This window comes from Numida meleagris, chromosome 4, assembly GCF_002078875.1.
Source record: "Numida meleagris isolate 19003 breed g44 Domestic line chromosome 4, NumMel1.0, whole genome shotgun sequence".
NCBI classification, from domain to species: domain Eukaryota; kingdom Metazoa; phylum Chordata; class Aves; order Galliformes; family Numididae; genus Numida; species Numida meleagris.
The window spans coordinates 373,754-388,903 of NC_034412.1; the positions used below are offsets into that span (position 1 = coordinate 373,754).

The window sequence follows — 15,150 nt, forward strand, 5'->3', positions numbered from 1 at the left end:
ACCAGCTGAGCTCTGACACGATGCTGGTTTTCTCCTATTTCTGGCTATGAAAGCATATTCTCTGCTTCTGATGTAGAAGCTCATCAGTAGGACTATAAAAGAAGTTTCCTTCCATAGGCACTGAGCTCAGATCAAACCTTCAAATTATTTTCTTAATAAAAGTGACAAGGCCAGGAGATGGGAATTTTGGAGTTCAAGGGAAGAAAAAGACTTATATGGCTAAGGGTAAAATACATTATCAGTTGTTCTTAAGCCACCAAAAGCACGTGATACACAGCAGGAGTTTTTCTGGCGATCATGCTCACTGCTTTCTGACCCTTTGGAAATAGCAGCTGTGTCTGCAGATCCTTATATATTAAAATTGGCTGGCATTTTGGAAAAATATCCATGTTTGCATAACGAAGTGACCCTTCAGTCTGCCCTGATGTCTGGAATCATTCCGATGGGGTGAAACTGTACACAGAGCTGAGGCTTCCTGCCCGCCCTCTAAGTTCTTAATCCTCTGCCCCTGAACAAATGATTGCTTCTCTCTGAAGCACGCAAAAAAATTACGTGTGCCATAACATTTAATCCATCACAGAGTGGCAGCTTGCACTTCAAAACACAGCATTTCTCTCCTTCTTCTGGGACCTCACACTCACGCAGAGCTGCACACTTCGGTCTGTTACCGGAGGCAGAACTTCTTAGGTAGCTTTAATGTAAAAATGCTGGCAAGCTTTAACCAAGAATGACGTTGCAAACCAGGAAGTACAGCTATGCCATTAAGTGATCCTACAATGACATTTTTCATAATACACCTTACAAAAAAGTCACCCCCAAAGCTGTTCACCCTTGGCTTCTGTTACGTGTCAGCATACAATCATGTTTTAAAACAATTTCATACTAAGCTTCAACAGTCCTCTGCATCATGAGACCTGCACCGCTTCAGAGAATCCACACATTTCATAGGTCAGCTGGTGTCTGAGTGGACTTGGTCTCCTGGGCAGTGCCTTCCTTTCCCAGTATTTGCTAGCTACTGGTGGTCTTCAGAGAGGAAGGCCAACAACATTTCACTTCTGCTTCCCGGGCAAGCTGTGCTCTGCTTCTACTGTTCTACTTCTAACAATAAACAACATGGAAAAATAACACAAGTAAAGCTGAAGTAAGAGGGAGAATCACTAACAGGCTGAAAACAGGACAGCTCCTTAAAGTCACTGGAACAGCTTTGAACATTAAGCATGAAAATGTCCTTTCCTAAGCATTGTTCTTAAGCTTCTCCTCCTTTACCTCAGTACATTAAATACACACACGACTGTGTTCTTTACTCATTATGAAAGGCAAGCATTGTCACCTTACATTTCCTTTTGGGTAATAATGTCATGCTGCCCATCTGAAGATTCCCCCTTAGCTTACTTAAAAATACTCTGGGTTCAACTCCCCAGAAATATTTGGCAAAGCAAAGGAAACAACCCTTGGCTTTGCAAGATCTAAGTGACAACATAGGAGTTCAATCTGAAATACATCTATATCGGATTAAATTAAGATTCCATTAAAAGGCAGACTGCACTTAACAACATTTTCATACTCTCGTTCTGGGCATTCAATCCAACGTATGTAAGGAGAGCCAAACAAAAGCTGTGATGGAAGTTATCTCATTGAGTTTGGCTGGACGCAGCGCGGGGAAGCAATAGGAGCAGCCCCCAGAGCTCAATGCAGCACGCGCCCACGTGCAGAACAAGCGCACAGTATTGCTTCGAGTTCTGCTCAGGTCTTCACTAAGTCACAGAAAAGCAAATGAGCTTCTCTAAGGCAAACCTGGATCCCCAGTATTGCAATTGGAAATCAACTGCAGAATCAGTTTGCTTACATTGTTATTCCAAGGTCCTCTGTCTAAATCAGCTGTTTAAAATAAATATGGTGCTAGTATTGTTTTCTTCAGAGAAACGGTCTCTCCAAAGCCACAGTTGGTTAAACATTCACTCTCCCAACATCAAAGCTGAAAACGTTCATTTCCAGAACTCTATTGTGCAAAGTTGAGAAGTATGTTCCGCCAGCACCGGTCTGCTGCACACATGTTGTTCAAGCTATCCTCTCAGCTGAGAAGCACCAGCCATGCCTGCCATAGCACTCAGGAGCGCCTTCCTTTCATGTTATCAGGGCTGACAAGAACAAGATGCTTCACTTTCTGTTTCAAAGCATTCTTTTTCTTTTCCTTTCAGAGGGTGGGGCAGCAGCGTGAAGAGACAGGAAGGCACCCAAACCACTACTTCACAGCATCAAAGCCCCGCTTCAGGCTGCAGGAGAGCAACTGGTGTGTGCTGTGAGATGCAAGGAAAGGAACCAAGTTCTGCAAAGTGCTGAGAATCCCTTTGCACGTGTAGGAATTTTTTGAAGTCAGACTTCCCAGTTCAAATCGGACCCTTCAGGCAGAGAATGAAGTCAAAACCCAAGTATGCAAAACCCAAGTATGCAAAAAGCATGCCATCAAAACTGTCCCAGAATTCACCTCATACTGGAGATCAGTGCCAGTTGATGCCAGATCAGCATCAATGCCACAGATGCCTGCACCCTGGCATCTTTGTATACTACAGAACATTTCATCCACGTGCTTTCATTAAAAGCCACAAGTCTGGTCCCACTGACAAATGAGCCTCCTGACAGGTAGCTCCATTCATAACTAGAGACAGCAACTGTGTCATCTGTGTCCTTACTGCTTCAGCACATTCGGGACTGGCATATCATTCAAGCGATTCCTGTGTACAGTTTCATACTCCCAGAGCCTGTCCTTGATACCACTGTGGTGATTTCATGCATATCTACACTCCTGCCTGCACAAAGCCAGGAGCTAACAGTCTATCCTGCACAGAAATCAGAAGGTTTCTCCATGAAGGATTCTTCCTTGGAAGAGCAGGACTCACCCCCGCTGCAGTGGTTTTCCAGTTCTGTGCAGACTAGAAGGCTTGGGGGATCAGTTATCAGCACATCAGGGCAACTGGCAAGGCAGATAACACTGCACTCTGAGACGATTGCCAGATGTGATGTTTCCAGGAAGCTTCTGGTTAGTAAAGATAATTAAACTTTAAACGTAGCAGACCAATCCCCTGCAGCAAGATATTTAACAGGCAACAACTTTGAGTGACAAAGGATAACTTCATGGACTGATTAAGACATTGCAGAGCACGGAATCTGAGTTTGTGGATTTTATGACTCTATACAGGGAATTTTTCAGGCAAAGCACAGAGAAAGTACACTGTTCTTAATTCATAAGAAAAGGACAACAGATTCCCATGAGTTAAGGCATCCAGAGCTGCCTCCATTGTAAAAGGAAAGACAGTATGCAGCTACCTACAGAACTCAAACGTGACTATTTCCTAACGTTCACTTGGTTATCACCTAAAGGAGCGCATCCCAGAGAAAACTAAGATCTTCACTCTTTCATACATCAGATTAAAGAGTAAGCATGATGCATTTCTCCCTGTGACCACAGCAGTGACACTGCTCAGACAAGCAGCTCAGGATGGAAGAGGCTGAGGAAAAGGGCTCTGTAGACCCTGCTGTCTGACACTGGTAATGTAGAGGTGGAAAAAGAGACTTCTGTTCTTGCAAACGTAAGAGTAACACTGATGAGCCTGTGGATGTTCTGCAGTGGAAGAGCCATTCCTGAGAAACCAAGCAGCTCCTCTGGCAGAGGGAATCCCAATTCCGAGCCACGCGACCAAGCTGTTACCCAACACAGTGTACAGTCACCTGCGCTGCACATGGAAAACACACAGCTAGTTTGGGGCCTTTTGTGATTGCCTTTCAAACTCACTTGTCTTGGCAGACCACACTTTTCTTCCTCCTCTGCAAGAATTTCATCTGGACAGAAATAGAAGATTGCTTACTTCAGTTTTAGGTTTAGATGAGGAAGCTATCGGAAAAAGCTTGTTGTGAGTCACAATGTGAAAGTTGTCCCTGGTCCCAAAAGGGATATTGAGGCTGCTGTCTCTGGGAAAGAAGAAAATAAAAAAGAACAAACAAAAAAACAAAGAAAAGTCTTTGTACAATTAATTACAAAGTCTGCCTCAGAGGGCTGCAGCCTTGTAAAGCTCTTCTAACCCACTCCTCTTTTCCCTGCCCCAAAAATACATGACAATACGGTAGAGGGAAAGAGATGAAAAGTTCGATTGTGTGCCTTCTGGGGAGCAGCTGGAAAGCCTGCCGTGCTTGGTCCTTACGCTGGTGCAGAATATCTGCCAGAGGAGGACAAGCAGGGCAGTACTCGCCCCGTCACCCCGCAGCAAGGCTCCTCGCCCCAGCAGCGCAACACGGCTCAGGGTGACCCAGGGCTGCCCAGGCCCTGCAGCTCAGAGCAGCCCTGCAGCACAGGCAGTCCTGGCTCCTGGCAGCAGGGGCCCTACAGCCCGGCGTGCACCAGAGAATGGGCTGGGAGCTGGAATGCTTCCCAATGGTGCACCTGTGCTGGCCTTCACAAAGCTGATAGCCTGGTCTACCACCAAGCCTGCACAACACACAGGTTTAGTGTCACAGGACCACAGACCCAGGTGTTAAGAAGGAAGATCTTGTACTGCCACTGACCGCTGCCCTTCTCACCACAGGAAACTGGGCTCCCAACTCAAGACACATGCAATGCCTCTCAAGTTCTATTTCTGCTTTCTGAGCAATTAAGAGAACCCACATCTTCCCGGAACATGCTTTGGTTAAAGCAAGGTAACATCCCATGACCATCAGAAGGACTAGCCTTCTCCTGCGTCCCGCCTGGAAGCCTGGCGCTCCAGTGGCACAGCTTCACACCACCCCCAGGGCCAGCAAAGCACCCCAGCACCAGGGCTACCACCCACTGCTCCCAACTCACCAGGCTCCTTCCAGCCCCAGCAGAGGAGAGCAGCTGGCCCTGGGGACAAAACAGTCACATCCATCACACAGGCAGCAGGAACAGAGCACAGGGCCACACAGCTGCTCTGCTACGCACCAGTCACTCAGCAGCCATGCAACAGAAGGGGTTTTCTCCCTGCTGCAGGCTGTCACCCAGACCGCATGAATCAGAGCAGGGTTAAAGCCTGCAACCTCTGGCACTCACCACTTCTTCCTCAGCTACAAGCTGGAGCAATAATGCAAGGCAGTTTTGTTAAGGTCTCTGAAGATATCACCGTATTTCACCGAGAAAGACTCGGTGACCTTCAGGGACTGTTAGCTCAGGTCAGCACAGCCTGGCTGCGTGCACGACGGGTGCCCTGCAGCAAAGCAGCAGCACTGAGCACCTTCCTTCAGCCACACCTCGGCCCCCCCACGTGAGGCTCTGCAGACCTGGAAGGAGCATCCACCAGAGAAATGTTTAATCGAAGGGGGCCTGGGTAGCGCACTGTAAGACAGACATTAAGTCATCTGCTGAACGTTTGTTAACACTGCTGTACACCATTTACTAATTTTACTTTAATATAAACAGCAATATTTTCCCATATTCCTAATAAGAGATTATACTAGCTTCTTCTTTACCAAACATTTCAAGGGATTTTGTGCTTGGTTTCAGTGCCTCTCAGTGAACATCTGAGAAGAATAGGAAGGGAGGAAGACAGACAGGTGATTAAGGTAAAAAAAGCAAAATAAGATAAACCCGCAGAAAGAAGAAAGGAAATAGCCATAAACCAGAGATTTATCACCTGTCCTAAGAATAAACCTCTCGGAATTCGAGCATGCCCAGAGCAAACATGACGCAACCCTGTGAACTCCAGCGCAGAACACTCCCATTAACAAAAACAGAAGCCATCAGGGCAGCAAGCCTTACAGAAGAGGTCACGGCCAGGCCTGGGAACTGCTTAAGAAAAGAAAACACCCGCCCTTCACTTCAGCTTACTGCTTCGCTAAATGCACAAATGTGTCTCTTTTGAAGCCAACTCAAAGCTGATCTCCGTGGAAGTACGTCTACGAGCACTAAAATAGCACTGACCAGCTGCAGCACTTGACATTTGGACCACAGCAGGCGGAGCAGCACGGCACAGCTCCTCAGCTCCGTGCTTCTGGAGACAGAGCTTGACTACAAACCACACACCAGCGACAGCAGATGAGGACAACATCGCAAGGAAGTGACAGATCGCCCAGCTCAAAGGAACAAGCCAATGAGTACGGCAGGAGAAAGCAGGAGGCTTCGCCCTAAGCAGTAAGTAACAACCTGCTGCTGCTTATGCAGTACTTACGGCATTTTGTGTTAGGAGGTGATTGCAAAGGCTGTGCTCTGTGCATCTGTTTCATTGCTGAAAAGCTGAGAAATACTTCCAGCTGGAAGAATCTTTCATGATGTATTTCTGTACGTTATCAACACTCCTGAACTTTTTAAATTTCTAAACAAATATCGGTGTGCTTTTTTTTTTTAATTGACAAAGGTCAAGAGGAAAATCATTCAAGTGTAATACAAACCACAGATAAATCAATCACTTAACACACAAAGGAAGTGTAAATAAACACAAGAGGTGAAGGCAATCCCTGGCAGTGTGAGGCATGGCACAGAGCGGAGCTGCTGCAGGCAGGGCCCCGCCATGCAGGGCCATCACGGCAGGGTACGCAGCCACGAACCTTCCCCTTAGCAACCACCATCTCTATTTTTATTGAGGAAACATAGCTATATAAAACTCAACTAGTTTAAAACATCAGAAAATAGAACTAAAAATCATATGTCCTATAAATGAAGAATATGAACAGAACAATTTTATTTTTAGCCAGGTTTTTCTTCTAACACACACCCAGCTTTAGGACAATAAAACCATTAGTCATCCCGTTATTTCACTGACACGCTCGTACTAGAACATCTCCAAATTTGATAGGACCAGAAGCTGGTCTCTTTAGTCATAATAATAAAGCAACTTTCAAAACCGCATGAGAAATCTGAGGAAAACATTTTTCCACCTGGTGGGATGCACAGATAAGAGCAGTCTGTTGTGACTCCAGTGCTTCTTGTGAAGCAGAACTTGAGGCAAACAAGGCTGTTCACACACCAAGCAAAGCTGAAATGGAAAGTTTTAGAACTAGCACTCATTGATTCCTTTTGCTCAACTTAACCTTAACCTCATATACCGATCCCTACTGCTAAACAAACCAGCCTGTATCACCAGGGAGTAACCCAGCCGCTGATCTTTCAGTGCTATAAGGCTGAATGTTTAGAATAGTCTTGTCCAAAAATTGGAAACAACAGCTGAATGAAAATGTCACCTTCTTGCTAGGAAAATGAGGCTGTCAGATTTCATACAATGCAGTGTAGCACAGGGACCCTCAGACAAGAAGAAATGAAACAGCTCCTGCTTCCACCTTTGAGGTGTCCTTGCTCCACAACCAAAGGAGCCCACGCTGCCCTCCAGAGAGCCTGCTACTTCAACGAGGAAACAAGCCATCTTATCTACAACCGCTCCTTACACCTGCTGGCTTTGTCCTTCAGAAACTAATGCTGAGAAAACATCACACACAGTCCAACTGCCTGTACAGATTCTGGCCAGACTGTGCGCAGCAAACGATGCCCCACAGGGCATGCTGCCTCCAGCCCCAAGCAGCACCCCACAGGGCCACAGAAAGGGCTGCAGGCAGACGTGGCACATCCAGGCAGCGCTGCCCGTGGCGGGGCAGACCCCTGCAGCGCCCGTGCAGCTGTTAGCGATGCTGAGCGAGGACACTGGCAGCGGGGCGGCTGCACGGGGCCTGGTATGAGATGCTCACGGGAGGCCATGGCAGGTGGCACCCAGAGCAGACAGGGTCCAAGCCCTGGCACATTATCTTAAGAGAACCCCAAAGGGCTTTCTGAGCTGGAGGCGGCCCAGGTCCAGCATTTTGTTTCATTCATCCTATGATCAGGACGTCAAGAGCTTACAAAGAAAATTGAACACCATGACAAAACACCTTCACCAACGACTGACTCTTAACTCCTCACTAGAGCATTACAAATTTTGCCTTTTTAGATCAAAAGGGAGAATCACAGTTACAATGGACAGAGCTGGACACCTGCTCTTCCCATGCCGAGCTCAGCTGCCGGCCAGACTCACTCTGCCCCACGCTCCCCACAGCAGCCTGCAGCGGTCCCAAAAGCGAGGAAGGCACCGAGACCCTCTGAAAGCCATTGCCACACTCAGGAGAGCCCCTCTCTTAGAGCCAGACCCAAGAATGCCATGCAGGCTGCTATCTCTTAGTTGCTTACTACCCCTTGCTACAGGAGCACCAGTGAAGTTTCTCTGCCACCCTGTGTGCTCGGGGTAGCACTGCACTGAGCACATGGCCAGGCCCTGCTCCCGAGGCTGCACACACAGACCCCGCTGCAGAGCACACCTCCATCAGGGCTCTTCTATCAGCGCTATCTCAAAACATCAGAGATAAGCTTGACATGTTCTTTCTCACTGATAAATGCCACTTGGCAGTTCAGAAAAGACTTCTAGAGAAAATGACCACTGCCAGCTGTTGGATAGATATGCAGTGCAGCTGCTGCATTAATTTCCACAAATAGCTGAAAATGTCCACTCAGTACTGTAGAATACGCTGAAGACAACAGAAACCCACTCTGGTTGGAGATGGGGCCTGTCAGAGAGAGCTGGGTGCCTGACCAGGTGAGAGAAAGCACAGGTAACTTTCACCAGGAACACCAACAGCGTGATGCAAGCAGCAGAGCCAGAAGCCTCCAGCTGCACCCACACAGTGATGGCTCGAGCACAAACACAGCTGCTCCCACCACGGCTCTGTCCCTGAGCCATGCTGAGGGCCTGCTGACAGGTTAGAGGTGGAGTGCTGCCCTCTGCACGGAGCAGCACCGCACTGCCCTGATGACACAGCTCTGACCGCTGTGCTTTCCTGCCTAACAGAACATCCTGCTGGAGGACAGGTCCTGTGCTAACCATGGAAGGCTCTCCAGACCCTTAGCACCTTCACAGCAAGCACTGCAGCAGTCCGATCCAGAAAGGTAAGGCCACGCCACAGGTATTGAAGGGTTTGGTGTCTGTCTTGGACTTCGGCTGCTTTCTCAGGTACAGACAGCTGAAAAATCTGCTGCCATCAGCAGTGACATCTTCTGTGTCTAGGGTTTCCTCCATGCGGCTAGGGACAGCACACAAAGTTATAATGGCCACAGCTCTGATCACACGCTCCTAAAATAATCCTTTATAGTGTATCTTAGTACGAGAACTACTTTGCCAACTTCCCAAGCCATTTAATATCTGCTGCTGCCAGGCTCAAGTGCCAAACCATCCATACATCGTTTAGAAAACCCAGCAGATGAGGACCAACTCTCAAGCACACCACATGGGGAGAGAAGGTCCTGCTCAGACAGCTTTGCAGGATGGACAGGACACAAACACAACAGACAGCAGTGGGAAAAGAACAGCTTTCACATAATAGGTTACCACCCAAAATCCGTTTGTTGTTGATGCTCTCCCCCTGACTGAGGATGCATGGGAGAAGCAGAGATCCTCCTACTTCGAGCAGCATCACCCCAAACCTCACCTGTTCTTAGCTCATAGCGCTAGCACACCCACTCACCCAGTGGCTCTATTCTAACAGCCACTCACCACGCCAACTTGAGTCTTTAAAAATTCAGCCAAACAGAAATAAGCACCTCAAGGAGCAGAGCGTAAGCCTACAGATGGGACTGCAGGGCTGCTCGTGGGAAATCAACAGGCAGAGATGAACTGCAGCTCCGGGTGCACGCGCTCATTATTCTACTTATGGAAGCAAGTTCCGAAAGAGCCACAAAGTTTGTCAGCCTTTACAGTGTCCTCTAGAGAGAGACAGAAAACAATAAACCAAGGGAAACAATTTTACCTCCGTGAAGTTTCCATTTCCAGTTACTGCAAGGTTGAATTGGGGTTCTGAGCTGCTACTCAAAGGCATCAGCTATTGGCTCTGAATTGCAGCAGTAAGGAAATTATTCATCCTCTAACACACAGGATGTTTCTCTCCCCCAGCTCTGCAGCACGCATTTTTCAGCTGCCTAGGTTTTCATGCACCCACAAAGCAGCAATATATAGATATATCTGTTCAGGCTTCCCTACAGAGAGTAATCCACCCCGGCAAGCCTGCCAAGGAAAAGCAGGCAGCAGATGCCATTTCTTGGAGCCTTTGTGGGGATCCTCTAAAATTTAAATGTAAATGACTTGAGAGGGCATCTCTTGCTTCTAATCCACGCTAATATAGACGCCCTCCTGTATGCTGCGTTACTAAAAGCTTAATGCAAACTGCTGGCTGCACAGAAGGCTTTCCTTCAAGAAAGCATCAGAAAATATTGGCATCTATTAGTTATTCCCAGGCTTGAGTAACAGAAGCACATTTACCATGACCACATACGAAGCACTTGTACAAGGAACTTTTATATCTCTCATATGTTTCCTGGTAAATCAGTGCTAAAATACACATGGATCACTCAGGGTTAACGAGGTGCACTTAGAGTCACTGAACACTGTGGCTCAGCCCTCCTCCTCATTCCCAGCACACAGGCTCACGCACACTGAAAGGCATGGTATGGGACTTGAACCAAATAGACGGAACCAAATCTAGAAGACATGACAGAAGCTCAGAACAGCAGTGTGCCCCTGAACATCCTCAACACTGAGATGGCACCGCCTGGAAAGCGCTTACTGTGCTAGAAACAATAACGTGGCTTCTCAGAAGTACACCAAGTTTATATTGAAATGAGATTAGAAATCCTACATTAATTAATGGAAAGCACAGCACCATTCTATCTTACTGAGATAATATTTCCTCTGCTTCTAGGAAGAAAGACACTGTAAGATGTTCAACTCCAGCACAAACTCCTCGGGAAGCAGCTGCAGCAACAGCACAGTAATAACGAAGACAGTCATTCCCCTGATCTACTGCCTTATTTTCATAGTAGGACTGCTGCTGAACGGTGTGGCAGCGTGGATCTTCCTGTACATCTCCAGCGAGAAGAGTTTTATTGTCTATCTCAAAAACATTGTTGTCGCTGATCTCCTCATGAGCTTGACGTTTCCCTTCAAAATTCTTGCTGACTCAGAAATGGCACCTCCGCAGCTCAACATGTTTGTGTGCAGATACTCTGCTGTTGTTTTCTATGCTAACATGTATATTGGAATAACATTTTTTGGCCTCATAGGTTTTGACAGGTACTACAAAATCGTGAAGCCTTTATTCACATCTTTTGTTCACACTGTTCACTACAGTAAGGTTATCTCTATAATCATATGGTTATTGATTATGTTTATAACGCTTCCAAATATGATTTTAACTAACGAAACCTCTAAAGCAAATCATTCCAGAAAATGCATCGGTCTTAAAAGCGAGCTTGGCAAACAGTGGCACAAGGTGTCAAGTTACATTTGTACAGGGATTTTCTGGATCGTTTTCCTCCTACTCATCATTTTTTACACTTCAATATCAAAAAAAATATACAGCTCCTACAAAAAGTTCAGAAGGAACTCAGACTCCACTAAGAGGAAAACCAGCCGTAATATATTCACCATCATGTTTGTGTTTGTCATCTGCTTCGTACCGTACCACTTCTGCAGGATTCCGTACACGCTAAGTCAAACGAGCTCACAGTTCAACTGCCACTCACAACGAGCCCTGTTCCACGCCAAGGAGTTCACTCTGGTATTATCCGCTGCCAATGTGTGCCTCGATCCCATTATTTATTTCTTCCTCTGCCTACCTTTTAGAGAAAAGCTGTATCAGAAACTGCATCTCAAGCTGAAAAGTTCAGGCGAGGTTGAAATTACTAAATCTAGAAAATCAAACACACTTCAGGAAAGCGTGAACATTCTGTAAGTTCAGGTCTGAAGAGCAATGCACACTAGAAAGTTACTCCAGAATGCAAACGTTGCTGAAAGAAACGGAACAGATGACGACCAGCAGTAAAACACAACATGTTTCAAGCACAAAATACCAAGCAGTGTATGTTTCTCCACATAAAAAGACCATTGCATGCTCTCAGTATGCTTACTACGAGGCATTTCAGCTGACACTATGATTGCACTGTGGTGCGATGTGACCTATCTGGATCTCAGAAAAGAGAAGAGAATAACTGGAACAAAGCATTCTGGAGCACCACGCCATGGTTCTGAAAGAATTATCCAACATCCCAGCCATCAAACCACCCTCATTTCTCATGAAGCCAGGCAGGACACACCTGAGGAGCAGCAGGGCAGCCCTAAGAGCCTGGGAACCATGGATCATGCCATCCCAACCCAAGCAGACCCCTCAAAGCAATGCGATAAGCTCAGCTGGGTCTGCCTGCCTTTGAGGCCTCTGCCTCCAAGAGCTCTCTGTGCATTCACCAGCTCAGACAGCAAAGCCTTCAGGGAAGTGCTCTATTCCAGCAACTGCCCAAGAAAGAAAAGGATTTTTATATGTGTATATATATAGTGATCAAATCCTCAAAGATCTACACAAAGCCTGAAAAAAAAAAAACTGTTAAAATTTATAAAACTATTTTGGCTTTAAGGGAAGAGTTCTACAAAGTTAGGGAATTAAACAACGTGACTATTCGTCATCCTAAGGCATCAAGGAGTCAGAGAACTTCTAAGATGTAATGTTCAGTATAAGAAAATGTTTAAAGAGGGATCCTCCCATAAGCTGGTAAGCACTGTACCATATTGCTTAGGGCTTTTTGACATAACATGGTGTACACCAAGCACGTGCCCCCTCTGTTGCTGTAGGAGGTAAGAACAGTTAAGGAGCTGTCTAGGAACTGGGAGGTTATATGTTTAAATCCAGAAAGAATGGTCTGTTGGCTTTCTTATGCTTTTGGCACTATGGCAAAACAATTCTCTAGGTACAAAAGTAACAGCTGAAACACCAACCTTCTACATGCAAGTATAATCTTATTTTCAGTGATATTTTCCAGTGCAGCCTTTTTTTTTTTAATCATCATAAAGGGAAACTGTACCAATGCATAAAGTATCCATAAAAGCTTTCAGGAAATGACTCTGGAAGCTCTCATTTCGCATAACAAAAGTTACAGGAACAGAAATAACATGTATTACCTTTCTGCCGCTGTATGTTACTTTAATCCAAGCAGGTAATGTCTCAGGGCGAATACTTTGTTTAAATACATGTTTGTAAGCTTTCCAAGGCTGTGGGCAGCTCCTCTTGCTCTGACATCTCTGATTTGCAGTGACAGTACTCCACCACCACGCACAACCACGAGCTCCCTGACTCACACCGAAGTGAAACCTTGCAGGCTCTTCCATTTCAAGCAAGAGCAATAATTTGCAAGGGCAGGGAACCTTGTGATGTGTGGGTCACTTCTTGTAAGCGATGGCAAAAACATTTGGTTCCTTATACGACATGGATTTTATTTGCCTACATAAATCTAAATAATTGTGTCTGTGGAAGTACAGTGGCATACATTGATGAAACCCATGTCTGCAATATATATTCATATAACTTCCTTATTACTTTGCAAGCTTTGAAAAAAACTATTGATATTGAAGAATTCTCTGTTTCCTACCTGTTTACTGATACATAGATTTTTGTCATTGTAGAATAAGAACTCGGGTGAAAGTATGCTGACCCCATACAGTGTTTCAAAAGCAACACTGAATTCCAAGCTTTTGATGAGTTTCAATTTAGAAAACCAAACAACTCCCTCCAATAACTTCACTAGTCAGAAGATGTTTTGAGATCACTCACCCTACGGCAATCTGGTACCCAGGGAGCCACAAGTCTCAAGTAACCCCATCATCCAACCAAGCTTCTGCTTCACATCAACAACCTGGCTCTTAACTTTGCTGTATAAACCAGGATGGAAAGGTGCAAGGCCAATCTCTTTCCTGTACTGGGAAGTTAATTCTGTGATGCTTTTCTCAGATAACCCCGGCAAGCTCCTCAGACACCCAAGTCCCGTCATCCCAGTAGGTGCCAGCTCTTTCCTCTCCAGGTGCATTTACCACCTGGAGGAACTTCCCTAAAGTTGTTGCAGTGAAATTTATGGGTAACCAAGACCAAACCAAGTTCCCATTTGAGGGCTTAAACCTAGCAAATGGAAATCTTTCCTCCAAGTACTATTTCAGGAGAAAAATTCATTACACAACCTTCTCAACAAATAAAAAATCCTGCCTGTGCCGAAACCAGCACTAAGGCTCACAGAGTTCAATTGTGCAAGATGCCATCCCCAAAAGCAATCAGTCTCTATTGCAAACAAGAACACCTCACCAAAGAGGAGGCTGATGCCACTTTTAGGTGTGTAGCAGACCTCACAGTCACAGTCAGCGGACATTGCAAGGGCCCTCCTTGTACCTGCCGGCCATAAGCCAAGGGACAGGAGGGAAGGGCTAGTGTCCCTGAGCCAACACCTCACACCTATTCCCCCACCTCACCCCAATAAGTCTGTGACTATCCTTATGAGTGTACCTAACAATCATCACTTCAGGGCACTAGACGTTCATAAATGTCTGTTTAAACAACTAAAACTAAATCCTGGTAACCAACAGAAGGCTCCGTGGGGCCTCGGGAGCTGCTTGCTGTTTCACTGCTGTCATGGTCCACCTGAGCTCTGGCAGCACAGCTGTCCCAGCACGCACAGGGTCCCTGCTGGAGCTCACCCCACTCAGCAGCATGGGACCCCTCGGAAGGGTCCAGGGATGCACACACCGCTGGGCACATCTCCTCTCCCTCCGCATGTAAATAGAAATGCCAGTAATTCTTTTCTTCACTAGAGATAGCTTTCTGCTCAGAACTTGTAACAACCCTTCACCAAGTACATTTACATTTTTCACTTACAACGCAGATATATTATAATGGGATAAAGCTTTTTAATCTGTCAATGAAAGGCACAGAAGTCTTTAGAAGCGTACGGCGGAGTCACTCGTTTGTGAATGCCTGGGCACAGAGTACGTGACCCGGGTAAAGGACGGGCCAGACACAACGCAGATCGCTCCCCAAGGACGTGCCCCGGCACTCACACTCGTGACCACGCACAGGAAGAGAGGAAACATCTCTCAGGACTAATTAGCATCATCTGCTCATCACTGTGCCTCGGAACGACTCCGATTGCTTCTCTGAAATGAAAAGCTGAAAGAAAACTGACTGTTTGCAAGTGACTTTTTAGGGTTTTTTCTGCCTACCATCATGTAAGTGACACAAAATCACAATAAAACCAGGGTTTCCCCTCAGTTCTCTATTGTGCCTGGCTGCAGATTCTGCAGTCAGCACACATTTGTCTGCCTTGTA

At 46.2% G+C, this 15,150-nt stretch overlaps 3 protein-coding genes across 15 annotated transcripts in view; 2 read left to right on the forward strand and 1 right to left on the reverse strand.

The window, feature by feature from the left end:
• The window catches only part of GPR87 (G protein-coupled receptor 87), a gene marked incomplete at its 5' end in the record, with an annotated part of 14,398 nt that extends 5,489 nt beyond the window's left edge, over positions 1-8,909 (forward strand). Inside the window, 2 exons of the mRNA XM_021396758.1 lie at positions 1-6,136; positions 8,811-8,909. The exon at positions 1-6,136 is cut by the window's left edge and continues 5,489 nt beyond it. The remainder of the gene's footprint in view (positions 6,137-8,810) is intronic.
• Positions 1-15,150, reverse strand: part of MED12L (mediator complex subunit 12 like) — a 108,201-nt gene that overhangs the window by 60,219 nt on the left and 32,832 nt on the right. The window lies entirely within an intron of this gene.
• On the forward strand, positions 6,094-15,092 carry P2RY14 (purinergic receptor P2Y14). Its single transcript, XM_021396753.1, has 3 exons — positions 6,094-6,136; positions 8,811-8,908; positions 10,714-15,092. Exon 3 carries the CDS (start codon positions 10,732-10,734, stop codon positions 11,743-11,745), a length of 1,014 nt encoding a protein of 337 aa, XP_021252428.1. The 5' UTR covers positions 6,094-6,136; positions 8,811-8,908; positions 10,714-10,731; the 3' UTR covers positions 11,746-15,092.